The 27,138-nt window shown below is 37.5% G+C and overlaps 4 protein-coding genes across 5 annotated transcripts; 1 reads left to right on the forward strand and 3 right to left on the reverse strand.

Annotated features, from left to right (window-relative positions):
* Positions 1-204: 204 nt before the first annotated feature.
* Positions 205-994, reverse strand: LOC111410563 (peptidyl-prolyl cis-trans isomerase 1). The gene has a single exon (XM_023040972.1). It carries the CDS (start codon positions 933-935, stop codon positions 417-419), a length of 519 nt encoding a protein of 172 aa, XP_022896740.1. The 5' UTR covers positions 936-994; the 3' UTR covers positions 205-416.
* Positions 995-1,429: 435 nt separating this feature from the next.
* On the forward strand, positions 1,430-4,509 carry LOC111410562 (NADP-dependent D-sorbitol-6-phosphate dehydrogenase-like). The gene is made up of 6 exons (XM_023040971.1): positions 1,430-1,661; positions 1,750-1,844; positions 1,932-2,049; positions 2,340-2,472; positions 3,761-3,980; positions 4,096-4,509. The coding sequence occupies exons 1-6, from the start codon at positions 1,529-1,531 to the stop codon at positions 4,324-4,326; spliced, it is 930 nt and encodes a 309-aa protein (XP_022896739.1). The 5' UTR covers positions 1,430-1,528; the 3' UTR covers positions 4,327-4,509.
* A 59-nt stretch (positions 4,510-4,568) lies between these two features.
* Positions 4,569-7,672, reverse strand: LOC111410560 (polyprenol reductase 2-like). Of its 2 annotated transcripts, none has more exons than XM_023040969.1 (6): positions 7,257-7,672; positions 6,290-6,639; positions 5,699-5,933; positions 5,073-5,171; positions 4,911-4,985; positions 4,569-4,808 (listed from the first exon to the last, which is right to left on the reverse strand). In XM_023040969.1, the coding sequence occupies exons 1-6, from the start codon at positions 7,404-7,406 to the stop codon at positions 4,704-4,706; spliced, it is 1,014 nt and encodes a 337-aa protein (XP_022896737.1). In that variant the 5' UTR covers positions 7,407-7,672; the 3' UTR covers positions 4,569-4,703. The 2 variants fall into 2 exon arrangements, with proteins under 2 accessions (XP_022896737.1, XP_022896738.1); XM_023040970.1 differs by having other exon boundaries at positions 4,911-4,982; positions 7,257-7,671.
* A 9,795-nt stretch (positions 7,673-17,467) lies between these two features.
* Positions 17,468-18,421, reverse strand: LOC111411427. The gene is made up of 2 exons (XM_023041961.1): positions 17,804-18,421; positions 17,468-17,704 (listed from the first exon to the last, which is right to left on the reverse strand). The coding sequence occupies exons 1-2, from the start codon at positions 18,419-18,421 to the stop codon at positions 17,468-17,470; spliced, it is 855 nt and encodes a 284-aa protein (XP_022897729.1).
* Positions 18,422-27,138: the final 8,717 nt, after the last annotated feature.

A 27,138-nucleotide genomic window follows, 5' to 3' on the forward strand; every position in this document is an offset into this window, starting at 1 on the left:
CAGTCGCTTTCAGTCATCGCATAAAATATCTAAATTAAACTTTGCGTTGTACAATCACTATGAGCTGCAGTTCAACAGCCACTAGGTATTAATCATCCCAATTTCAAGCGTAATTTAGACCCAATTTCTTCCAATATGAAGAATAATAAGAGAAAATAAAAAGAAAAAAAAAATCGCAAACAGCAATTAACAGTGAAATCCAAGTTTATCGAGCATAAAAAGATGCACCAATCTTATTTATGAAGGAAGTTCAGATTAAACAGAATAATTCAGAGTCACGCCGAACAACCTTCAATTAACACAACCCAACGATAACCTCAACATAAAGTCATAAAAGCGAAAATACAAAAGAGAAATTAGGATAATTCATAGATAATCATCAGATCTTTAATATAAGAGATCTTCACGAGATAGATCTAAGAGAGTTGACCACAGTCAGCGACCGCTACAGGCTTGGAGGTCCTTCCAGAACCAGATCCAACCTTCTCGATGGCCTTGACAACATCCAGTCCCTCGACAACCTGTCCGAAGACCACGTGCTTGCCGTCGAGCCACTCGGTCTTGGCGGTGCAGATGAAGAACTGAGATCCGTTGGTCCCAGGGCCAGCATTTGCCATGGAGAGGATTCCAGGACCAGTGTGCTTCTTCACGAAGTTCTCATCAGCGAATTTAGCTCCATAGATCGATTCACCACCGGTACCGTTCCCAGCTGTGAAGTCTCCGCCCTGGCACATGAAATTAGGGATCACGCGGTGGAAGGATGATCCTTTGTAGTGCAAAGGCTTGCCGGATTTTCCAAAGCCTTTCTCGCCTGTGCAAAGAGCACGGAAGTTCTCTGCAGTCTTGGGGACGACATCGGCGTAGAGCTCCATGACAATACGCCCAGCCGGTTGGCCGCCGATCGTCATGTCGAAGAAAACCTTAGGATTTGCCATTTCTATGAATTTTGATAATTTTTCTCACCAGTTAGGTCTAATTTTATTTGGTAGGTGGTGAGCGGTGAGTTGTTGTTTATATAGCAGCCAGTGAAGGATGGTTATCCACTGAGAAATGATCTTGGCCGTTTAATATTGACACGCGTAAATCTGGATAATCCGATTAATAAGATAACGAAGACCGTTGATGAAAGTAACCGTGGTTAGATTAATTACATTTTCTTAACCACGGTTAAGTTTTGAATTTGGATAGCGTGGGATATGCGTTTAATATTCGTCGCACTCCATTAAATATATTTTGCAGAATTAAAATCTGCTGTTTAATGGTCCACCGTGCTCCGTTTGCTAATTAGATTATCAAATCTAGTCGACGGTCTCTATTTTTCGTTCCTGGACATCAATTATTTTATGGGCCTATACTGCTATGGGCCTTCTGACTTTTCTGGGCCGGGTCATAATTTTTAAACGACGCCGTAGCTTTGGAACAATATCCGCTCAAGATTCCATCCATTTTGGTGATGCCCTGACAGAGCGCTTGAAGTGCAGAAATATACGCGAGAATTGAAGTGCAGTGATTTTTAGGGTTAAGAAAAATGGAGATTGCACTCAACAGCGGCTTCAAAATGCCTGTAATCGGACTGGGCGTTTGGCGAATGGAGGGCAAAGACATCAAAGATCTTCTCTTCAACGCTATTAAGATTGGTTATCGTCATTTTGATTGCGCCGGTACTCTTTAATCCCACACTATCAATATCCGTTTACGTTAAGATTGTACCTTTTTCTTGATTGCGCTACTGGGTTTACTGTTTTGCAGCGGATTATAAGAATGAAGCAGAAGTGGGAGAGGCACTTGCTGAAGCATTTCAGACTGGACTTGTAAAGAGGGAAGATCTGTTCATTACAACCAAGGTTAATTTTGAATTATTCTTTTCATAGTTTGCTTGGGTTGAGATTGAGAATCGCCTCGTAAATGTATTAAAACTTGTCCTATTTTAGCTTTGGAATTCAGACCATGGCCATGTTGTTGAGGCCTGTAAAGATAGTTTAAAGGAACTACAGCTAGATTATCTGGATTTGTACCTTGTTCACTTCCCTATTGCCACACGACATACAGGTATTCATCCCCTTGTACCTTATATCTGTCCCTTTATATTTTTAGGCGTGAAGAGTTTGCATTATTCTATAATGTGCAATATTAGAAAAATTCCAGTATGAAAAGATGGGTTATGCTTCACGAGAATGGAAATAAAATTTATGAAAGTATTATCATCTTTGTACATTGTCATCGATTTGAATGGGCAATGTGAGGGCATTGAGGTGGAAGTTTTCATTGACTACATGATATCCTTATCGAATTTGTTATTAATGAGATAAATTTTTGTTCCAATTTTAAAATTCTTGAAGGTGTTGGTGCAACTGCAAGTGCTTTGGGTGATGATGATGTTTTGGACATAGACACTACGATACCACTGGAGACCACATGGCATGCCATGGAAGATTTAGTTTCCATGGGTTTAGTGCGAAGCATTGGGATCAGGTGACTAAAAAGCTTTGTGTTTGTTACATTTTGTGCTTATTTGGTAAGTGAGATGTCAACAATGCCTTTCATCTATGTATGCCTTAGTCATGCTAGTTCAAGCATGTCTAATATGTGTCAATATTCAAAACATCGCAGTCCTAGAACAATGTGCAAACATCTATAAAAATGTTTGACCTGACCAATAATTTGGTGCAAAAATCTATAAAAATGTATGCCCCACCCAATAATTTGAACACAATTTCAGAAAACCATGCTGTTATGCACGATTTTAGAAGTGGATTTTATTTACCTTTTTGCTGCTTTTTCCTATCCAAAATTTTGAACATGTGATAAAACAATGATTAGTTTCATGCTAAACTTTGTGTTTTGGGTACAACACGAACGTATGATTTAAAAGTTTGATTTTTTCAGGCTTGCTGCCTTCAGCTTGTGAAATCGGTAACTAAGAGCATCATGATATTTTGATTATATTTTCTGCCGGTGACTATAATAACTGTTATGACTTATGAGATCTATTCTTACTTGATATCAGTATAACATTTTCCACCACCTAGAATTTTTTATATTTTTCCCAGTTGCTACTGCCTTATTAAGAATTTTAATTGTCAATATATATAAGATTTCATTACTTAATTAACTTCTCGAAGAATTTATTATGTTGATATTTATTATATTTATTTGACAAATTCAATACGTATTTAGATGAAGAAAGAGAGTGATTATTTGTGTTCCTTGTTCTAAGAAGAATTGGAAATTTTGAAACACGTTGGAAGGAAAGGATAAAGGTACTTTTGATGTTTTTGGATATGATAGCAGTTTTGATGAGTAAATGACAGGACTTTAACACATTAGTCAGAATAGGACTAGAGGGTATGTTATGGCAGTCTAATATATGAGGTAAAACTTAAAAGATCAGATGGCAGTTTAATATTGGAGGATCATTGTAGGTCGTAATTATATCTTGTCCTTGTATTTCCTCATCATGATTTGCAAACCCCTCCAACTCGATCCTTTTATGTTATATATCAGGATGACCTCTAGAACCCTCACGTCGAAATGTTTTTGTAAATCGACCTCTTTTCATTCAGTTGGTAAAACTTTGTCAGCATAAGAAAGGATATGGTACTAAATATCTGACTCATATGCTGACATAACATGCAAAACTAATATGCATATATTTTGGCTGACTGTTTCATCTTGTTATTTTCTTTTAAACTAGGTAAATAGTATGTGAACTTAATCGATATTTCTTTTTAACAATTTACCCTCATCGTTTTATATGCAGCAACTATGACGTTTTTCTAACCAGAGACTGCTTAGCCTATGCAAAAGTGAAGCCTGCCGTGAATCAGATCGAAACACATCCTTATTTCCAACGCGATTCTCTTGTCAAATTCTGTCAGAAGCATGGTATTTGTGTCACTGCCCACACACCTCTTGGAGGTGCTGTTGCCAACACTGAATGGTTCGGTTCCGTATCATGTTTGGACGATCCAGTTCTTAAAGTATGTCCTTTCTCCAACCCTCAAACTTATTTATGCGTTTTTGAAAGTAACTCTTTTTGCTCAATATTGCAAACCATATGTTAAGTGATTTCGACTTTTGCTTATGTTGCATTAGGGTCTTGCTGAGAAGTACAAGAAGACTGTGGCTCAGATTGTTCTTCGCTGGGGTATTCAACGAAACACGGTTGTTATCCCGAAGTCATCAAAGCTTGAGAGATTAGAAGAGAATTTTCATGTGTTCAACTTCGAGCTGGCAAAAGAGGACATGGACCTTATCAAAACTATGGACCGTAAATATAGGACTAATCAACCTGCCAAGTTTTGGGGCATGGATCTGTATGCATGAGTTTCACTATTGCCTGTCCATGGAAAATACTATGATATCCAGTGAGAATAAAACATGGGGAATCAGTTTGTATCATTGACGCTCAAATCTTTAAAAGTGATCAAATCTTTGCATACTGACATTGATTTGAAAGATGACATGTTTAGTCTTTGCATATTAAGTGACTTTTAAGGCGTTTCTTTCTCCTGGATTTTAATACATGAACAAATAATATTAAATGGACAATTGCCATCAACAGATAATTGAATGGAAGATGACCTAAATGGGTCAAATAAACTATTTCCAAAAGTTTGAGTGCTTTCATCATTAACTAAAAGAAATTTTTGGGCCTTTTATATTACCCTATACAAGAACATATATACAATTTGATTGTGACCTCAATAAATAAATGGAAAAATTGCAGTACGATCTTTGGGATAATTGTCGAATTTCTGCAGATACCAATTGTGTGTTTCTTTGGCTGCAAAGGCAAGATTTGCTACCTGCAACAGAATGATTATGAATGAAGCAATCAGTCATCTCTTTAAAAGTATTAACGATGATGGATACAGTGTGTTCTTTTCTCAAAGGAAGTCAAGACTAACCACGAATACGAATAGTAACCAAATTGTAACATCTGAACACCCACTAGCAATCACAATTCCGGCGTATATAACCTCCAGTATAAAGAAAAAAATACAAATAAGAACCACGTATGAACGAAATCGTTAAGTTATGGAAGTAGCGGAAAGGGAAAAGAAGCTTACAATTTCAGCCAGATAATGTGGAGAGGATATGTATTTAAACCAGTCACCGTTAGGAATTGAGTAGTCTTCATCTTTTTCTTCATTCTCTCTCAGCGAACCCTGGATATTTTGGGACAAGATTTATTTTGAAGCCTCGGATAAATGTTCCAATGAAATCTAGAAAATGTCGTGCACAGCACATAGAATTGATACGACTAACAAGTACACTATCAAGAAATAGTACGATTGAACTAAAAACACAGGCATGCACATCCAAAGCGATTGTCAAAATTTTAATAGTTGCTATTTACTTCCATTCCTCAACATAATGCATCACAAATCATGATAGTGGATACTAGTAAAGCAATCATGCGTCGACAGTAATTGCAGAGCAACCCATGTTAGTGTTTCTCGGTGGAGCAATTAACAGAAAGGAAAGCTAACAGACACTGTACTTTCACATAAAAAGAACTTACTTTTAGATATCATCGTGTATTGATATTATTTTCTTATCATATAAAAGTGAAAGCAAAGTAAAACACAAAATCAGTGTGCATCTTTTATCCCTTAGGTGATGAATAAACTTGGAATCCACAATGTAGAGATAGAATCTAAATATTGAATAGTAAATCGGAATTAAATCTTACAAGAATGGTGTGGCAACGGCGTTGATGAATCCAACCCCAAAGGAAAATAGCTCCACCAATCCATATATACCACCTAAGGTGCAGGAGAGGATACAAATGTCCCCACCAATCAAATTCAGCGACTTGCATCCTCTCTTTCCCTTTGATAACAAACTCTGCAACTGAATCAGCCACAAATTTGAAAATCTCTGGGGCATATTTACAGCAAAGGGATAGTGGAGCTGCTGTGTAGAAACTGTTATAAGAAAGATAACAAGTCTGAGTGAATGAGACTTTTCTTTCTCAATAAGAGATTGAGGTATAAAATTGAAGTTTCTAATTGATGTCAACCAACTGGCAAGCACCACACAATTTCAAAATGATGAATAGGTGCTACTTGTTTCCAAACCAAAAAAGAAAAAAACCACTTTCCAAAAACACTCATGACAGTTCGTCCCACCAAACTTGGAAATATTCAAGCAATTAACTTAATAACTTATCAAGACATATCAAATGAAGTTTGAAATATTCTTAGCTTGGTTGTACAAAACTGAATGTAACAAGATGATGACAAAATTTATGAGATTAAGAACCAAATAAGGCAGAACTTACAATAGGCCTGTGAGATAGCCCAAAATGTGCATCCGAGCTGAAGGACTATACTTGAATACATATAGACTCTCAAAAAGGCGTGGCACTACTTGAACTTCCATCAGTAGAAGCATAAATACAGACTGCCAGACACAATATTTGTGGTCTCTTGAAGATGAATGTGATTTATGCAAGGAAAATACATGTGAAGATCCCGTCAAGTGGTTGGCAATACTAGAATATAGTGATGGCTCAGAAACTGCTGGAGTTATTCTATATGCATAATGCCATGTTGTAGCTAGTAGAATACTTGTCCATATAACTGCCAGTATATAGAAGTGAATAAAGTATTTCTGAGGAACTGTGAACTTCTGCAACATAAACAAATAATGCACTGCAGAAGTTAATTCATATAGCAGAAAAAGGCATAAACTAGATTACCAATTTCCAAGCAACATAGACTCGAATAAAATGGAGGAATAAAATAAAATAAAATTTCACGTTATGCTACCCGAGAATAAACAAGTGCAAGTCCAATTATGTGCTCAATAAGTTAATCAACATGTATGCTACAATCCCACCTCGTAAGGAATTCACAATATTAATAGCTTTGTCTAATTCAATCACTTTATGCTAATTTACAAAAGACGGTCTCTTAGTCTACTCAATCTATGCAAAGTTATTGCTCATAAATTATTTTTCCCCTCAGTAGAACATTACTCAAATTCACCAACAGTAACACGTATAGAGCAATTAACTGTAGAAAACACAAAATTCCACAAAAAAATGTATCGAATCACCAAACTAGAATTTCGCTTAGAATACACTGTACAATAAAAAACCCAAAAAAAAAAAACCGGTTCTCTTAATGCTTCAAATAAAACATGATAACTTCTTCAATTACCTAGTATCTCTATAAAAAAATAATAATAATTAAAAAAAAAAACAGAGAGAGAGAGAATCGATGTGATTCACGGATAGTACTTACGCGTGAAGAAGAATGCATAGTCTTGCCGCGTTTAGCAAACCCCAACAATAAATTGTGAAACGCATAGAGTTTGGGTGACGGTATACAGGCGAGTAAAATGGGTAGAGTCCCAGCAATCCAAGCCGTTCTCAACAAAGTAACCAACATCATTATTTTTCAGCTGATTAACAAGTCACAAACCATTAACAGTGAGTTTAAATTGAGATTAACAAAAACAAGATGAATATCATTATATAGAAAGCGAAAGAAATATTTTCGCTTGATTTGAGGAATTGGAATTGAGTGTGTCCGAAGAAGGAATCAAGGATCGAAGAATTTGATTCTCTTCTGAAAAGGCAAAGGGAGTGGCAGAGTTTCAAAAGAATGGATCTTGAAATCACACGTTCTCTTCCCAACTTACAAAAATGAGAAATACCACAATTACAGCAATTTTTAAAATTCATACGAAGTGACATAGCGTCTTTTGTAAAATCATACAAAAATATTTTGTATGAAATTAATTATCTAATATGAAAAGTGAGACAATATCACTTTTTTAAATTAAGTGTCACTTTTTTTATTAAAAATGACATATAATATCACTTTAAAGTGATATTTGTCACTTAAAAAACGATAAAAATTTCAAGAAATTAGCAGAAGAACACTAAAAATGTGATAAAAATTCAATAAAGTGACATATTTAAAAAAAAAAGTAACAAATTAAAAAAAGTAACATAAATTCAAAACAAATGTGACAAAAAATTTAAAAAAGGGATAGAAAATAAAAAAATCACAAACACTAAAAAAAAACCTCTTTAAACATTCCACTGGGTGACCACTTATTATAAAACCAGTGACGTTGTGTCACTTTTCATTAAAAGAGTGACATTATGTCACATTTTGTTAAAATACCAATTAAAAACTAGAATCAGTTCAATATAGTGATGTAAATTTATCAAAAAAAAAAAAAAGAAGAAGTGACATAACTATCATTTCCATTCATCGTGAAACATCTTTAAGTCAATTCCGATAGAATATCAATCAAAACACCAAGTATCTTTAAGTCAATTAACTGCCACTATCATTTACCAATTCAGCCAACTTATTAATCATATAAAAAGTTTTTTTGAAGTAAAAAATAATGTATAATGTTAAGTGTCACTATATATATGTATTTTAAAAAATGATGTTTGTCACTAAAGAAGTGACAAAAAAATGAAGAAAAAACGTGATACACCATTCAAAAAAGTGAAAACACTTTAAAATTGACGCATATTCCAAAAAAAAAAATGACAACCTCAAAAAAAAAACAAAACATCAATCAAAACCTTAAAATACATCATTTTATGCAAATTCAATCACTTCTCCACTACCACTCCAGCTTCACCAAGGCCAACCCTATAGGGAAAAGTGAAAAAAATTTAAAAAACAAAAAAGTGACAAAACTTACATTTGGTGAAATTGAAAAGGTGTAATGTTACAGAGTTATATGATGGTGATATAAAAAATGTGACAAATTTACATTTGCCAATTATACACTAATGATATTAGCAGACAAGATTTTAATTTAATTTCTATCTTTAATATCATTCAGTACTATATATACAAAGTTTCTTGCGAAACGAGGAATAAATATTTACATTTAACTCTCCGACATTACATATATTATACTCTGCAACTCGTCGGGTGTTGATAGACAAGGACAGAGGTGACAACATTGATCTTGAAATTAATGTCCAACCTCTCGAGCTCTAGTCACCCTATCCTTGAGCTCGGGTGCCCTAATGTTGCAATGCTTCCTAGCCAATGATATCATTAGCTACTCCTTAAACTTAAAGGGATGATTAGGGTATTTAAATTGGGTTGGTCAGCCCTACACTCGAAGCCGAGGTTCTAAAGGAATGGCCATTGGTATGATCAAGTTTCCTAAGTCCTCAGGGGTGGTTCCAGACCCTGAAGACGTTTGCTTACTTACACTGCACGACATCCTATTCTAAGAAAATTTCTAAAGAAATAACTTAAGCTCTCGTGCTCTTACCTCAAACTCAACGACCCAAGACCCATAATATTCCTGATCTCGAGGATTGTTAAGGAGTTATTGATGGTAAAAAAGTGAGGTGAAATGGGTATATATAGGCATGTCTAGGAGATAACAAGGGAGCCCCCGAGCACTTAGATCAGGCCACGTGTTTTCTATCCATGCTACCACCACTCTTTTATTGCCATTTTTCATCTAGGACTAACGTCAGTGCCAAGTTAGCCCTCACGGATATGACATTTCAGAGCATTTTCTTGATTATTTGACACCAAGGACTATTTTGACAATTGTGCACCTTATCCTTGAATTTCGAGCATGGATGCACGGGGGCCGTTGATATAGTCAATGTTCGAAGGTCCTGACCTTTAATCTTGAGGACTCGTAAGGCACTTTTTACTATTCCATTATCGCCGTGCTCAAGATTTGTCATAATCCTTGGGTTCGACGTATACTCAAGCTTCTATTTTACATGATTACTACATTTCTGTGGAGACCATCCTCGGGTTATACGAACTACTCGAAGGTGCGATGCACTGGAGCCTTTCTTTGACTAAACTCAAGAACATTCGACTTAACCTAAATAGATTACTAAGTCCCTGGGATTCGAACACTATCAAACCTTCTCAACCCAAGACTCTTATGCCTAAGAGAACTCTATCTTAACAATATTACCATTGAAATTAGATTGGCCTTGCAGTTACATAAAAGTCCAATACCTCTCTTCAGTAGGACTTTTTGAGATAAGAATATTCAACTAACTTAATCCAACTAGGAGTGCACTACCTACCCGTATAAATATAGAGCTTCAATTCATTATTCAAGTAAGTTTTTACATAATTTTCAGTCTATAGTCTCACACATAAGTTTTCTCTCTAACTTAAGCATCGGAGGGACAATGAGAACACACCTTGATGCCTCTATTTCAGGTGTTAGAATATTTCATTTGTGCTCATCCTCAGTCGTCAAACTTGAAAATATACAGGTGTAAGTTTTTGACAGCATCACATGGTTTGAGGAAATATGACAAATAATTGAAACTAAGAAAATGATTTTCATAATCTCAAGTTGATCATTACCTTCTGATGCTACCAAAAAATCGCACTTGGTGATTTCCTGAACTTGAGGATTTTGAATGAGCATGATCGTAGTCTTCCGGTACTTGAAACAAAGGCAACGAGGTATGTTCTCGTCATCCTTCCGATGCTTAAGTCAGAAAGAGAATTATGTGCGTAAGGCTATAAACTGAAAATAATGGAAACGTACCTCATCAATGATCCATGGTCCTGTATTTATAGTAGTAAACGACATTCTCCTATTGGGACTCAACTAGTTGGATATCTCTATCCAACGAAATCCTATTAGGTGAAGGAGTTAGACCAATGCCATAATTATGTCTGGGATAGAATCCTTGCAAGAGTCAAGTATATGGTTGAGTTAGAGTCCTAATTACATAGGAATTCTAAAGGGTCAACAATCGTAGGCTATGAGGAGAACATATACCCAAGGACTACTCATGCTCGAGGACATGTATCATAACACGTTGAAGTAGTAAGACTGGAAGTGCTCGAGCATTATACCCCAGGGAGTATATGCTCGAGCACTCCATGTGTGGAATCGCAATTTTATTTAAAAAAAGGTCCTCGGGATAAATGATCAAGCATAACCAAACTTGCCATATCACTGGCCCCCGTGCATTCGACCCTGGGATTGGGTTAAGGAAGTTATGCCAGGGTGTAAGATGCATAGAGCTCGATTTGCTGATAAGTTATGTCGTCGATGTTTTAATTTTCTCGAGGAATTGTCGGTGTGGAAATAACAAGAGCATGAGCTGTTCCAGTAAAAAGTGAGGGGTTCCTGGATGGGAGACACATGGCGTGGGTCAAAGGTTAAGATTGATTTGACCCTTGATCTCCTCCCAAGGTCTTATAAATACCCCCCCATTTTTCATTTTTTACTCTCTGTGAATCTTCAAGGCAAGGTTGGGGTCGAGCTATAAACTTAGCTTTTGTTGTTTGGGCGTCGGGTTCCTTGAGGTAAGGCTCTGGACTTTTAAGTTATTTCTTTAGTTTTAAATTGAAGAGATATGCCGAGCACTGAGAGTGATCGGGGATCGAGAGGTCGAACGATTCTGGGGAACATAGAGTTCAGTTAATACCTGTTGCTGTTCTTTTAGATGCTCGACCTAGGGAGCCAGATGTTGTCGAGCTTAAGTTTCCCGACACCCAGTGTAGGTTTAAAGAACACCTAGCTATGCAGGCAACGAGAAAATATGGGCTCATGCCCTACAATGACTGTAGGTCTCCCGATCCCGATGATAGAATGAATAGGGCACGAGAAGGTGAGTTTGTGATTTTTAAGGACTCTTTGAAGGTTGAGTTCATGTGGCCAATGCATCCCTTCTTTGTAGGCTTTTTGGTCGAGCATTCTATGTGCCCGGGGCAATTAGTGCCCAATGGGTGGAGAATGCTCATCTATTTCTTAATTGCCTGTAGATACCTAGGAATCACCCCCTATCTCGACCTTTGTAGGATGGTGTTCGAGCTTAAACAGCTCCCTAGGTTCACCTGTTTTGCTTATCTTTCCTCTCGAGGTTCATTTAGGATCCCGAAGATGCCTAGTTCACTGAAGAGGTGGAAGGATAAATGGTTTTATGTTATAGCTTGAGATCTCGATGGGATATCCCGGACGCAGCAAAATTTTGTGAGGGACAGGCCTACTTGAAACTCTAGAGAGGGATCGGCAGATGCTAGAGGATCTCGAGCCCTTGGTATATGATATAGATGATATTCTCAGGGATGACATCATCGACCTTGCGTGTACGAAAGGCCACAAGGGTAGGATATTTACTCTTTTGTTGATTTATGAATTATGCTCGATTGTAAGCTCTTGCCTAATACTTCTTTTGTGCAGAAATGTCTTCTGATCCATCAGCTCTTCGTCGAGCAGTGAGCTCGAAGTCAAAGGAGCCACAGGTCAGGGCTCCAAGTCTGAAGAAGGTGAAAAAGAGGCCCCGAGTATACACAATTGATGCTCTTTCTCAGGGTCCAAAAGAATCATCAAGGCCTCGAGATTCGAGCCCTCTTCCACCTCGATGACAAGGGGGTTCTCCTAGACAAACACCGAGGCCATCGCAGTCACTTCCTCCTTGAGTCACTCCCAAGGTTGTTGATCTTGAAGATAACTCTATTCCTCTTGTTGCCTCGATCATCGAGGATTTTGAGCGATGCCATCTGGTCCCGAGCATCATCACGAAATATAGACGCGACGTCGGGTTTGACGAGGGCATGAAGGCCTTCGAGCTCCTTACCTTAAAAGTAAGTGTGTTGCCTTTTATGATGTTGTGCCAAGTATCTTTCCCGTTCTTATCCTCTTTTGATTTTGGTTGTCAGACACTCAGCGTTGCCCGAGGACTTTCTCTGCAAGGGATAGACGAGTCCCACAAGATGACAGGGCTGGTTGAGGCTGTGGAGCTTCGAGATAAGAAGCTCGTTGATGCCGATGCTACTCGATCTCAGCTCTAGAGGAAGCCCAAGGATGCGAGGAACGAGCTAAAGAAAGCTCGGGATGAAGTGGGGGCTGCAAAGGACGAGGCTGAAGACCTAAAGCTCAAGCTTGAACAATCAAGAAAGATTTTGGGGCTAAGGTTGAGGAGGCTTGGGCTTCAGCAATCGAGAACTTTAAAAAGTCCGAGGAGATGGATAGGTTGAAGGGCGAATATGCGTTAGGCTCGTACCTTCTTGCCCTTAAAGAAGCCCGGGACCTTCCTCAGGATGAAGATGCCCAAGGTTGCCCCTGAGGAGCTGAAAATGATCCCTGACATAGCTGAGACCCTCGAGCTATCTGATTCTGACAACACAGTCGTTGATGCGGTCGAAGATGAGGATGCGCTCGAGGATGGTGACACTGCTTCTGGGGATGACAAAGAATAGAACATCCTAGGCCCCTGCCCCGTTTATATTTCCCCATGTACATTGCCTGGCCTTGTCCTTGGGCTTTTTTGAAAAGATTTTTTTTTTGAAATGAATGCTCGATTTAATGAATGCTCGATTAATGAATGGTCAATTTTACCTTGTTGTCTGTTTTCCATTATGCTCGATAACAAACGTCGATATTTCATTAAAGTCGTATCTCGATGGTTTAGTTTAGGAATTTTTCCAAGTAATGAACTCGATCATGACAATGATAACGAGCTTTTAACATGTAACCCGACGACTAAATGTGGATTGTAAACTGCTCAAAAAATCTTGATGACATAATCCACGTTATGTTTCAGATCAAGTCAATATCTCGATCCCAGGGTCATTCCTTAACATGGAATTATCTCGAGGACTAATTTGTAAGATGACAATTGTGATTAAAGCTCGATCTTAATGATGAGTCTTAATATGGAAATTATCTCAAGGACTAATTCGTAAGATAACAACTGTAATTAAAGTTCGATCTTAACGTCATGCCTTAACATGAAAATTATCTCGAGGACTAATTTGTAAGATGACAATTGTAATTAAAGCTTGATCTTAACCTTGGGTCTTTATACCGAAGATTTTGTAAAGCGGATTGAGCATGGATCGGTCGCTCAAAATAAATAAGCTCGAGCTTATCACCTTTGATGACTAACCTTTGTTCTCTTGCTCTTGAGATCAAGGGCAGTCTCGACCTATGATGTGTGATTCCCGAGCTACATCCCCGTGGACAATTCGGGCTTTTTCCACATTTCATAACCACTGTGTTCGGGATTCTGTGTGCTCGGGAATTTTACTTGGGATTTGTCTGACCTGATTGGTATCTTATATGTGCTTGCTCGGGGCAAGGTTTGAGTTGCTTGCTCGGGGCAAGGCTTTAGTTGCCTGCGCAGGGCAAGGCTTTGATTTGCTTGCGCGGGGCAAGACTTTAATTTGCTTGCGCGGGGCAAGGCTTTAATTGCTTGCGCAGGGCAAGGTTTTGTTTGTAGATCATCGAATTTAACTTTAATTGTAATATATTCTATTAATTATCTTGACACTCAGGCCTTATTGAAAAGAAATTAACTTGGCACGTAGGCCGAAAAATAAACTTGGCGTGAAGGACGAAAAATAAACTTAGCACGAAGGCCTTATTGAAAGAAAATAAATTGACTTGGCACGTAGGCCTTTTTTCTAAAATATGGTGAAGCGGGTTACTTGTAATATATTTTTAAGTTACTGGCGTTCCACGGCCTTGGGAGTGGTCTTCCCGAAATGTCCCTCAAGCTGTATGTACCTCCTAGGAGCTGTCGTATGACTTCAAAGGGTCCTTCCCAAACTGGTCCGAGTTTTCCCGGAGCATGGCCAGTGGCTTCAACTTTTCTCAACACCAAATCTCCAGCTTTGAATCTTCGTGGCCTCACCCTTCTATTGAAATAATTTGCAATTCTATCCTTGTTCGTAGGTCTTGCAATATGATCTGATTAGTGACCTCGGCTAGGCCATTACTTTGGGGATGAGAAACTGACGTCAGGCGGTAGTCAACCCCTAGGTTGGAATAGAAATCCTTAAATTGTATGTTGTCGAATTGCCAGCCATTATCAGTTATGAGGATCTTTGGTATCCCGAACCTGCATATGATGGACTTCTAAACAAAAGCTCTTATCTTAGGCTCTGAGATTGTTGCCAAGGGCTCGGCCTCAACCCACTTTGTAAAGTACTTCACTGCTACATCTATAAACTTCAATTGTTCTCTAGTCATTGGAAACGGGTCGACGATATCGATCCCCCATTGCTCGAACGGGGCCGAGCAGCAGATATTGGTATGGTCCTTTGCGGGAAAATGGATAACGTTGCCAAACCTCTGGCACGTATCACATATTCCACGGCATCCTTCTTCATGGTAGGCCAGTAATAACCGTACCTTATGAGTTTGAAGGCTAATGCCCGAGCTCCTTGATGGTTCCCGCATACCCCTTCATGAATTTCCTCTAGGGCTTAGGAGGATTCCGGAGGCTTAAGGCACCTAAGGTACGGAAGTGTGAGGCTTCTGCGAAACAAGACCCCATCAATAATGCAATATCTTGGAGCTTTTGACCGGATGCTCCTTGATGCTCGAGGGTCTTCTGGAAGGTTGCCATTTGTTATGAAGTCCACAATTGGTCCATCCATGATGGCTCGTGATCAATATCCATGACCCCAACAGTTGAATTGATGTTAGGCTCAATCACAAATCTGACATGTACTGTTCTGTCAAGTCCATCTACTCCTATGAATACTAGCCTTAATAAGGCATCTGCCTTGCAATTGTGAGCAATCTTCACAATTTCACACCTCTTTAATTTTCATTGGAGATCATGAACTTTTAAGCAGTATAAGCTCATTTTCTCATCTTTCTTCTCAAACGTTCCGTCAATCTGCCCCACCACCAGCTAGGAATCACTAAAGATTTTGATGTTTTGAAGTTCGAGATTAATGGCAAGTTCTATGGCTATGATGATAGTCTCATACTCTGCCTCATTGTTGGTTGCCTCGAATTCGAATCTGAGTGAACACTGAACATCCATGAGCATGTCCGGCCTCGTTATGATGACCCCTGCGCCCGAGCCCAAGGAGTTTGATGCTCCATCCATGAAAATTTGCTAAACATCTATTGTGGCGCTCGAGCTCTCTTTTAGCCCCCGAGGCTTTGGGGTGAGTTGTGCAATAAAGTCCGCTAAAGCTTGGGCTTTGATGGACGGCCGGGGCTTGAACTCTATGTCAAACTCCCCAAGTTCAATTGCCTACTTTAGTGATCTACCTGAGACGTTTGGCTTTTGAAGGATGTGTTTCAGAGGCTGATTGGTGAGCACCACAATGGGGTGAGACTGAAAATATTGTCGAAGCTTTCATGCTGCCACTATTAGGGCAAGAGCAAGTTGCTCGGACAAAGCGTACTTGGTCTCTACATCAAGTAGGACTTTACTCACGTAGTAAATGGGTTGTTGGGCTCTATTGACCTCTTTTACCAAGACGCCACTTACTGCATTTTGAGATACGGCTAAGTATAATAACAAAGTATCCTCGGGCTTAGGTTTAGTAAGGATAGGGAGAGACGCCAATGTCTGTTTGAGCTCCTGAAAAGCCTTTTCACACTCCTCATTCCATTCAAAGGATTGACTACCTCTAAGAGCTTTGAAGAAAAGGAATCACCTGTCTGCTACTCGGGACACAAACCTGTTTAGGGCTGCTACCCTCTCTATCAATTTTTGCACTTCTTTCTTGGTTCTAGGCGATTTCATTGTTGCCAAGGCCTGGATCTTATCGGGGTTAGCTTCTATCCCCCGATAAGTGATCATGAAGCCTAAAAATTTTCTCGAAGCTACACCGATTACACATTTTTCTGGGTTGAGCTTCATCCGATATTTTCGTAGGGTGGCGAACACCTCCTCCAAGTCGGATATGTGCTGCTCTACCTCCTTACTCTTTACAACCATGTCGTCAACATAGGCCTCAATATTCTTCCTTATCAGATTGGCAAAGACTTTGTTGATGAGCCTTTGATATGTGGCCCCAGCATTTTTCAACCCAAATGGCATCACCCTATAGCAATATATGGCTGAATCAGCCATGAATGAGGTCTTCTCTTGGTCTTCTTCGACCATGAGGATTTGATGATAACCTGAGAATGCATCTAAGAAGCTTTACAATTTATGTCCGGAGGTGCTATCCACAAGATTGTCAATCCTGGGTAGCAGGTAGCTATCTTTCGAGCACGCCTTATAAAGATCTGTGAAGTTGATGCAGACCCTCCATTTACCACTAGCCTTCTTTACAATAACAACATTAGCGAGCCAATCAGGGTATTAGACTTCCCTTATGAACCCCACTCTCATCAGTTTGCCGACCTTTTTCTGGAATGACCACACGCCTTTTCGGCACAAACTGCCTCTTCCTTTGCTTAACAGGTTTGGCCCCCGGGCTTTTATTGAGTCTATGGATAGCTACTTCAGGGTCTATCCCTGGCATATCCTCAACCTTCCATGCAAAAATATCGATGTTGCGGGACAGACAATTGATGACTTCCTCTTGGAGACTGGCCTTGAGATCCCGACCAATAGTTACCATTTTTTCGTGCTCGAGCTCGTCCACTTCCAATTTCTCAATCGGGGCAAGTCTACCCCTTGGCTCGAGCTCGAGCTCAAGGTCTGAAAGTTGCATGCGTCTGTACTCATTCCTCGAATGCTAGTAACATAGCACTGCCTGGCAGCTGTTTAGTCCCCTCCGAGTACTCCGATGCCATGGCTTGTTGGGAACTTCATGGCCAGGTGGAAAGTTGATACAATGGCCTGGATCTTATTTAGTAGGGGCCTTCCGAGAATGATGTTGTAAGCCATAGGGGTATTATCCACTTGGAATGGAGTGAACTCTGTCACTTGTATATTACCAGAACCTAATGTAAACGGTAGCTCGACGATGCCCTCAGGGATAATAACTCCACCACCAAATCCCTGTAGAGGAGTTTTCACAATTTTGAGCTATTTGGGAGAGAGCCTCATTTTAGCGAAAGCCTCCTGTGATAGTATGTTTGCTGTACTGCCATTATCAACCAGAATCCTCTTTACTTCAAAGTTAGCCACAATTGCACAGACAACCAAGGCATCGTCATGAGGATATGATACTCCTTCCAAATCTCTTACTCCAAAGGTAATGTCTTCAAGTTTATCACGGAATTCCTTTGAGGTATGAGCATGTGTCTCCTCTAGATGATATGCCTCCAATAATAATATTAATGGTCCCGATAGTGGGTTGAGCACTGTTTCCGACTTCAGGCTCTTTTCGGTTGTCACGGTCATTCCTCGAGCATTTATCATGACCAATGTAATTCTTAAGAGTCCTCTTTTAATGATGGCTTCAATCTCCCGCTGCAAGGCTTGACAATCTTCCGTGGTATGCCCATGATCCCGGTGAAATTCACAATACTTGCTCCTATCTCTTGTGTCTGGGGGCGACTTCATTCTCGAAGGCCACTTTAATTCTTTCATATCTTTGATCTCCATTAAGATATTTGCCTTGGATGTGTTTAATCGAGTAAGGGGCCCTGGTGGGCCTTCATTCTTGCGCTTTTCCCGAGGATACTCAGGCCGGGAAACGGGATCATGTTGCTTCTTGTTCTCGACCTTTTCATGGGAAGGACCAGGTCTCCTTGAATTTAGTGTTTCCTCCATATTAATGTATTTTTCAGCTCTGGTGAGGAGCTCGGTCACTGTCTACGACGAGGTCTTTGATAAGGACATTTTGAAAGCTTCACATCTTATGGCGTAAGCGAGGGCGGAGACAGTCGCTGTGATATAAAGGTCGGGTATTTGAAGTCTTTCTTTGTTAAACCTCGTCATAAATCCTCATAGGGTTTCATTTGGTCCCTGGCGAAATTGCATGAGAGAGGCTGCAGTCTTTTTGATTTGCTTGCTATTTGCAAAGAAAGCTAAGAACTTACCGTCCAAATCTGATAATAAGGCTATGGAGTTGAGCTCCAATGTCGAGAACCAATCCCTAGCAGCATTAGTCAGTATTTGCGGGAAAGCTTTGCACATAACCTGATTCGGTGTAACTTGCAAATTCATGACATCAGTATATATATTGAGATGGTTGATTGGGTCGATCGTCCCATCATACTCTTTAATGCGAGGATATTTGAATTTGTCGGGCAGGGGATATGATAGTATCTCCAGCGTGAATGGAGTGTTAGGGCTAAAACCCGTTGGCCTCCGAGCATTTCGTTTCAGGCCAGCTATAATTCCTTCTTGAATGATTCAGGCAATCTCACCGGAATCCATGGCGACAGATCTCGACCTCGAGGCCATGTTGCGAATACCCGAGGTTCATACTCCACCAGTTGCGGGGTTTGGTGGTCGGGCTCGAGCATCATTCATAAAACCACCATGCTCTGCCTCCGCTGGTGACGAATGGAAATTTCTTTGACTTAACAGTTGTGTGAGTATGGCCACCTGCTGATGGAGCTCTTCAAAGGCTTCCGTTGTGACGACCGTCGACAGAGGTGCGGGCACTCGTGACGACTCTTCTTGAGGAGTTGATTGATCTTCAGCAGGATGAGGGATGGGAGCAGATGAACTTGCGGGAGGAAGACATGATCGCGTATTAACCATGGCTTTTGATAGTGTTTCCCACAGACGGTTCCAATGATGTTACCAAAAATTCGCACCTGGTGATTTCCTGAACTTGAGGATTTTGAATGAGTACGATCGTAGTCTTTCGGTACCTGAAACAAAGACAACGAGGTATGTTCTCATCACCCCTCCGATGCTTAAGTCAGAAAGGGAATTATGTGCGTAAGGCTATAAACTGAAAATAATGGAAACGTACCTGATCAATGACCCAAGGTCCTGTATTTATAGTAGTAAGCGACATTCTCCTATTGGGACTCAACTAGTTGGGTATCTCTATCCAACAGAGTCCTATTAGGTGAAGGAATTGTACCAGTGCCATAATTATGTCTGGGATAGAATCATTGCGGGAGTCAAGTATATGGTTGAGTTAGAGTCCCAATTACATAAGAATTCTAAAGGGTCAACAATCATAGGCTATGAAGAGAACATATACTCGAGGACTACTCATGCTCGAGGACATGTATCATAACACGTTGAAGTAGCAAGACTGGAGGTGCTCGAGCATTATACCCCGGAGAGTATATGCTCGAGCACTCCATGTGTGGAATCGCAAGTTTATTTAAAAAAAGGTCCTCGGAATAAATGATCGAGCATAACCAAACTTGCCATATCACCTTCTAATTTAGAGCCAAGGCTACCATTGAGCATCTTCCATTCGTCAACGTTGATCTCCTTTCTTGTAGACATCACTCCACTAATAGTTCAAGATGCTCTTCCGAATTTCAAGGCAAATGCGCAAGTCACAAGATTCCCTCTGAATGTCTCCTGGCAAAAATAGAATCCAGGACTCTTCTTCAAAGAAATGATTTAATTCATACATATAACCATTAGTTTCATGGCTACAAGATAAAGCAACATCCACGAGTCAAGTTGTCAGGACTCTTCTTCACAAAAAGAATGACTCTTCTTTTTTTATAATTATGTTTTTAAGTCCAAAATTCAAATTAAGAGGTATGAAAACAAGAATATATTCTGCCTTAGGCTTTAGATCGTGCCAAACCAAATTTGAAAAAGGTGAAGAGAGCTATACAAACTAGATCCTTTAAAAGATGGGTACGCAGTGAGAGTATTGTTGCACTTGTAATTCCAATTCTTATTTAATATCTCCTTATGCATCTTCCGACCTTCTTTTCTTTCATTTATTCTCTTGCAGAGCATTAATGATGGAAGGGCAACTTCTATTCCAAAAATTGAGATTGTCGGATTCGAGTAAGAAGCAGCAATTAGCTATTGGAAAATCAGACCCATTGTTTTGAGAACATGTCATCTGTGAAATTGCATAAGCAATAAGAGCCGAATGGTAGCGATAACACATCCATCACTACACAATTTGTTTCACATCTCAAGGATTTCCTCTCAAAGCAAAGCCTTTTTTTTCCTGTTTAAACCTAGAATTCACTATAACCCTCTCTTGCATTTCTTGAGGGTCTTCTTCAGAGGTTTTCCCTTTTTCGATTTAGGCATTTTTTTCGAGTTTTTAAGTTGTAAACATAATTAATACGGTATTAACAGTTTTAATTAGTTTTAATAATATTAATCAAAATTTAATTTTTTTAGTGTAGTGAGACTAATTTTCCCTCCGAATATTATATGAATTGGCTGCAATTTTTTAGAAGCCCATTACCTTTTTTGGTAGCCCATATCGAATTCACATGTTCTTTTTTTTTTTTTTTGGGAAAAAATTTCATATTTAAGAGATTGACTATAACCCGTTTTAAAATTAAGAAACAAGGTTTAAAGCTTTTAAAAAATTAGATATTAATCAAATTTTATTTATAAAATAATTAATCAAATATATTAAAGACGTAATTCTATACAATCTGGTCACAAATTGTTGAATTAACTGGTCCCAAATTATTTCTATAAAAAATTCTATAGATTACAAATTATTTTTCGATCATAAATCAAAAATTTATAGGGCACAAATTATCAAACTAATAGGTCACAAGTTATTTCTCCATTAAAACTTAATAAATTGCAAATCACAATCATATTTTTCATGTCAAATATTATTTATTGATGATAAATTAATTAATTTAGTAGTTACTATCAACTAAATAATTGATCACAAACACTCACCCCAATCTCATCCCACTACCACGACCACCAACATCACCACTACCTCACCAGACCATGCAAAATGATCACTACAGTAACCACACCACCACAACAACTGCAAAACCACCACCACAGCACCCTACCATCTTTGGTGTCACATCCAATCATAGCAACTAGGGTTGTTCGCAACATCGCATTAACCAGGACCATCATGAGTTTTCAGCAGTGCTCGAAAAAACCTCAATGCTATCGTGACTTCGCATCAATCAGGCGCAATCGCAAGAGAAAGGAAAGATAGAGAGAGAGCTGAGATGATGACATCACGACTTCACTACTTACTCAACGATGACGACAGGGATTGGGAACTGGGATGCGAGCGACTAGAAGTTGTGATGTATGAGAGATATGGTATGGAGAATATAGAGAGAGAAATAAGAGGGGAAAGTAATTTGAGTTTGAAATGAAATTTGGTGGCATTATTAGTATTACATATTTGAATTAATATCTGACTCTTGTATAAATAAACTTTAGATTTAATGTTTGAAGTTAGATCTTAAAAAAACTGATTGAAGTAATTTTCACTTTTTTGTTTTCCAGCATAAAAAAAATTGTTATCCATATGTAAAGTTGGCTACAATTTTTTAGAAGTCCATTATCTTTTTTGGTAGCCCATATCGCATTCACATTTAAAAAAATAAAATTATATTCAAGAGTTTGAGTATAACCTATTTAAGAAACAAGGTTTAAAAAAAAAGATATTAATCAAATTTTATTTATAAAATAATTAATTAATTAATTAATTATATATATATATATTAAATATATTAAAGACCGAATTCTATACAATTTGGTTACAAATTATTTCTTGTCACAAATCAAAAAATTCTATAAATCACAAATTATTTCTCGATCACAAATTAAAAAAATTTATAGGTCACAAATTATCAAACTAATTGGTCACAAGTTATCTCTCGATTACAACTTAATAAATCGGGAGTCACAATTATATTTTTTCAGGTAATATATTATTTATTGGTTACAAATTAATCAATTTATTAATTACAATCAACTAAATAATTGATTACAAACACTCACCCCCATCTTATCCTACTACCGCGACCACCATTACCACCAACTAGGGTTGGCAATCGAGTCGAGCAGCTCGGGCTTGTATTTGGACAAGCTCGAGCATGAGTCGAGCAGGCTTGCTCGCTAGGCAAGCCGAACCTGTTGACTCACTCACAAGCGACGAGCTTGTAAAAAAATGGGTATAAAAGAGTAAATAAAATTTGAAAAAAATAAATCTTGAGCTCGTGGGCCAAGCCGAGCTAATGCTCGGTTCGTGCTTGAATGAAAGTGACGAGCCAAGCTCATAGGTAGATGGGCCGAGCCGCCTCGACACCCATTGCCACTACTACCACCACTGTCTCACCCGACCATGCAAAATGATTACTACAGTCAACAACCACAAAACCACCACCACAGCACCCAACTTTCTGAACCCACTGTTTTTGATGTTGGGTCTAATCAGAGCAACTAGGATCAACTAGGGCCATCTGAGTTTTTAGCGGCGCTCGGAAGAACCCCAATGCTATCGTGACTTCGTATCAATCAGGCGCCACCGTGAGAGGAAGGAGAGAGAGAACTGAGACGACGACACCATTTCGATTTCGCTACCTACTCGACAATGACAACATGGACTGGAAAGTGGGATGCCAACGATTGGAAGATGTGTTGTGTGTGAGAGCGAGAGAGAGATGGATATGGAGATATAGAGAAAGAAATAATAGGGTAAAGTAATTTGGGATTGAAATGAAATTTGGTGTTATTATTAATATTACATATTTGAATTAATATCTGATTTTTGTATAAATAAACTTTAGATTTAAACCCCGTTTGGTACACATTAATGTAAAAATGATAATGAAAAATATAGTCGTTGCGGCCCCACACAAGAGATATAAAATCAAATATGGTGGCTTGACATGATGGATAACGGTCATATTTTTCATTTCAATGAGCTAATAATGGGAAACAAACGGGGGCTTAATGTTTGAAGTTAGATCTTAAATAATCTGATTGGATTTAATTTCCTGCTATAAAAAATAGACATTATTTATATATCTAAAGTTAAATTTTCATGCAAGTCGATGAACAATCAAAGCATTACAATGAAATATAAATATTCTTACAGCATTCTCAAATAGACATTTTGACAAACAATTGAGCCCCATTTTGGAAGGGAAAATAATGTATTTTGAATAGTAGATTGATGGATAATGTGTAGTTAAAAATTACGAAAAAGTTTTGGATTTGAGTATGATATTATTTTATTGAAGAATATATGATTGAAAATGTCAAAATAATGAGATAATTATTGATGATTATTTAGTATTATCATAATACATAAATAAATCATATCTAGGTTAAAAGATCTATTTTATTCCAATTATAAATCTTATTTTGGATCCTATAAATATAGGGTATTGGTTCTTAATAAGACATATTTGAGTTTTAACTCTTTATTTCTTTTCCTATTTTCTTTCTTTCTTTTAGTGTCATATGTTATTAGTACAATAATCTCATACGTGAAGCTTGCCCAGTCAAATGAATTCTTTTCTTTGATTCTCAATCAAATCTCTTTTTTTTTCTCTCTCTCTAGTATATATATACACGCATCTTGAAAATTGTGAAAAAAGTGAGACGTTGAAAGTGGGTGAATTGATTGCTATGTATTGTATTCAGGTTATATGGCTAGGATTTTGCTCGCAGGTTATCCAATTCACTGAGGGATTTTTCATAAATAAATAAAAGAGAAGTATTTGGAGCATAGGATGTTGAAATATATCATCTTTAATTATCGCGAAACCTTCTAGCTAGGTTCAATGCAATAGGTAAATCAAAAATTGATACTCATGCATCAGATGCATGATGGATTATCAAGATACCTACTTGATTGATAGTGTAACTATACATGTTATTCTTTAAGATACAAATATTTTTTGGACTTAACAATAGCAGAAAATAATTTTAATACGATATTAGGTACATTGAATATCATTGAAAGTTTCGGAAGAGCTTGTATTATTCTACCAAATAATACAAAAGTATATATTAATGATGCACTTTATTCTAATAAATTCAGAAGAAATTTGCTTAATTTTAAAGATATTCTCTGCAATGGATATCATGTTGAGATGATGCAAGAAAATATTATTGAATATTTAGCATAACATTTTTTGTATTTGGCAAGAAGCAGATAAAAGAAAATTTTCATACACTCCCATCTGACATTTATTATACATTTATAAAAATGGTTGAATGAAATAATGTTACGAACTGGAAGTTTGTTGATCAAAAAGCTTCATACTTTGGCATGATCGATTTAGATATCCAAGAGTTATAATGATACGTCGAATAATAAACAACTCACATGAACATTTTTTAAAGAACCAAAAGATTCTTTTATTTAATAATTATCCACGTGTAACTTCTTCGCAAGACAAGTTAGTCATTAAACCTTCGATTACAAAGGTCAATATTGGATTTCCAATGTTTTTGAAAAGAATTCATAGAGATAGATGTGGGTCAATACACCCATTATGTGGACCATTCCGTTATTTTATAGTATTAATTGATTCTTCTACTAGATAGTCACATGTTTGTCTACTTTCCACTAGGAATGTAACTTTTGCAAGACTATTTGTTCATCATAAAATTATGAATGCAATTCCACGATTACCCAATCAAAGCTATTCGTCTTGACAATGTTGGTGAATTTAGATCACATGCATTTGATAATTATTGTATGTCAATTGAGATTGTAATTGAACATTTGGTTGCGCATGTTCATACACAAAATGATTTACGTTTACAACTTATTGCTAGACAATTACTTAAGAAAATAAAACTCCCAGCTTCTGTTTGGAGTCATGCCGTATTACATGTTGCATCATTGATTTGTATTAGACCAACTACATATTATCAATATTTACCTTTACAACTGGTACTTGGTCATGACCCTAATATTCCTCACCTACAGATTTTTGGTTGTGCAATTTAAGTCGATGTTTTTCCTCCACAACGTACTAAAATGGGTCCACAACGAAAACTTAAAATTTGTGTGGGTTTTAATTCACCATCCATTATTAGGTATCTTGAACATTTAACGAGTAATTTATTTATTGCACGTTTTGCAGATTGTCATTTTGATGAAATGACTTTTTCAACTTTGAAAGATGAAAAACTACATCCTGAAAGATAAGGTAAAATTTCTTGGAATGAAACAATTCTACCTCATTTTGATCCCAATAGTAATCAATGTGAACAAGAGGTTGAAAAAATCATTCATTTGCAAAGAGTTGTAAATCAATTACCTAATATATTTGTTGACACAAGAAATGTGACAGTCATATATTTCAACAGAAAATATTTCAACAAAAATTGATGTCCCAGTAGAACAATCTGTTGTAACAAATATATCTCAAATATACAAGAAGTGTGGTCGATCAATTGGTTTAAAATACTCTATGCATCAAAAAAGAAAATTACAAGAGAAAAATCAACAAAAAACTTCTAAAGTGTCACATTAGAAAATATAGATCAATCAATTATTGAAAATAAGGTTCTTGAAAAACTACAAGTGATCGAAAATAATGAGATTTCAATAAATTATATATTATCTCATTAATTATGGGAATGAAATAAAATTATTATAGAGTCATAGACAATATTTTCGCATTTAATGTAACTCTTGATATTATGCAAAATGAGGATCTTAAACCACAGTCAGTCAAAGACTGTCAAAATAGAAATGATTTATTAAAATGAAAAGAAGCCATACATGCGGAATTGAATTTTTTGGAGAACGAAAAATATTTGGACTAGTAGTTCGAACACGTGAAAATGTAATCCCTATTAGATACAAATGAATTTTTGTACGAAAGAAAAATTAGAAAAATGAAATTACAAGATATAAAGCCCGACTCGTAGCTGAAGGTTTCTTACAAAGACTAGGAGTTGATTATGAGGAAACATATTATTCCATAATGGACACCATCACTTTTAGATTCTTAATTAGTATGATTATGTCACAAAAGTTTGATATTCGCCTTATGAATGTAATAACTGCCTATTGTATAGTTCACTTGATAGTGACATATATATAAAAATTCCCGAACGACTTAAAGTGCCAAGAACAAATAATGCATGCCCAAAAACCATGTTCTCAATTAAATTGCAAAGATTATTATATGGATTGAAACAATTCAGACGCATATTGTATAATTTTCTTAGCGAAATATTTGTTGAATGAGGGTTATTGCCACGCGTTTTAAGCAACGTGGTTTAACCGCAAGTATACGGTATCAAGTTTTGTAATATAGTATTGGAGTAAGAGTGTCGAACCCATAGGGATTGTATTTAATTTTCACTAAGTACTATAATTATGCAATTTCTACTTTATTTAGATGAATGTATGATTGAATTGATGTTTTATGAATGAACAATTTAAATTAAACTAATGTGATTGGATGTGACAAATTTGGGGAATACAAATTATCAAATGAAAAGGCCTAGGGATTGATTTCACCTAACTTTCAATTATGATTCAACGAATTCAAATTATTCCAATTAATTTTCTCATATTTAAAAGCAAGAATCCTAATGTATTTCTAACCCCCTCTCTCGAGCACCGATTA

This window comes from Olea europaea, chromosome 15 (genome assembly GCF_002742605.1).
Source record: "Olea europaea var. sylvestris chromosome 15, O_europaea_v1, whole genome shotgun sequence".
Taxonomy (NCBI): Eukaryota; Viridiplantae; Streptophyta; class Magnoliopsida; order Lamiales; family Oleaceae; genus Olea; species Olea europaea.

Bases quoted from the DNA above. Each gene is read 5' to 3' on its own strand.
- LOC111411427 (XM_023041961.1), bottom strand. From the start codon at position 18,421: ATGGAGGAAACACTAAATTCAAGGAGACCTGGTCCTTCCCATGAAAAG. The intron at 17,705-17,803 runs GTTGATAATGGC...ACTCCTCTACAG, and splicing joins TTGAAGTAAAGAGGATTCTG to GGATTTGGTGGTGGAGTTAT.
- LOC111410562 (XM_023040971.1), top strand. From the start codon at position 1,529: ATGGAGATTGCACTCAACAGCGGCTTCAAAATGCCTGTAATCGGACTG. The intron at 1,845-1,931 runs GTTAATTTTGAA...GTCCTATTTTAG, and splicing joins ATCTGTTCATTACAACCAAG to CTTTGGAATTCAGACCATGG. The intron at 2,050-2,339 runs GTATTCATCCCC...AAATTCTTGAAG, and splicing joins TATTGCCACACGACATACAG to GTGTTGGTGCAACTGCAAGT.
- LOC111410563 (XM_023040972.1), bottom strand. From the start codon at position 935: ATGGCAAATCCTAAGGTTTTCTTCGACATGACGATCGGCGGCCAACCG.
- LOC111410560 (XM_023040969.1), bottom strand. From the start codon at position 7,406: ATGATGTTGGTTACTTTGTTGAGAACGGCTTGGATTGCTGGGACTCTA. The intron at 6,640-7,256 runs GTAAGTACTATC...TTTATGTTGCAG, and splicing joins CTATGCATTCTTCTTCACGC to AAGTTCACAGTTCCTCAGAA. The intron at 4,809-4,910 runs GTTAGTCTTGAC...ATTCTGTTGCAG, and splicing joins GGTTACTATTCGTATTCGTG to GTAGCAAATCTTGCCTTTGC.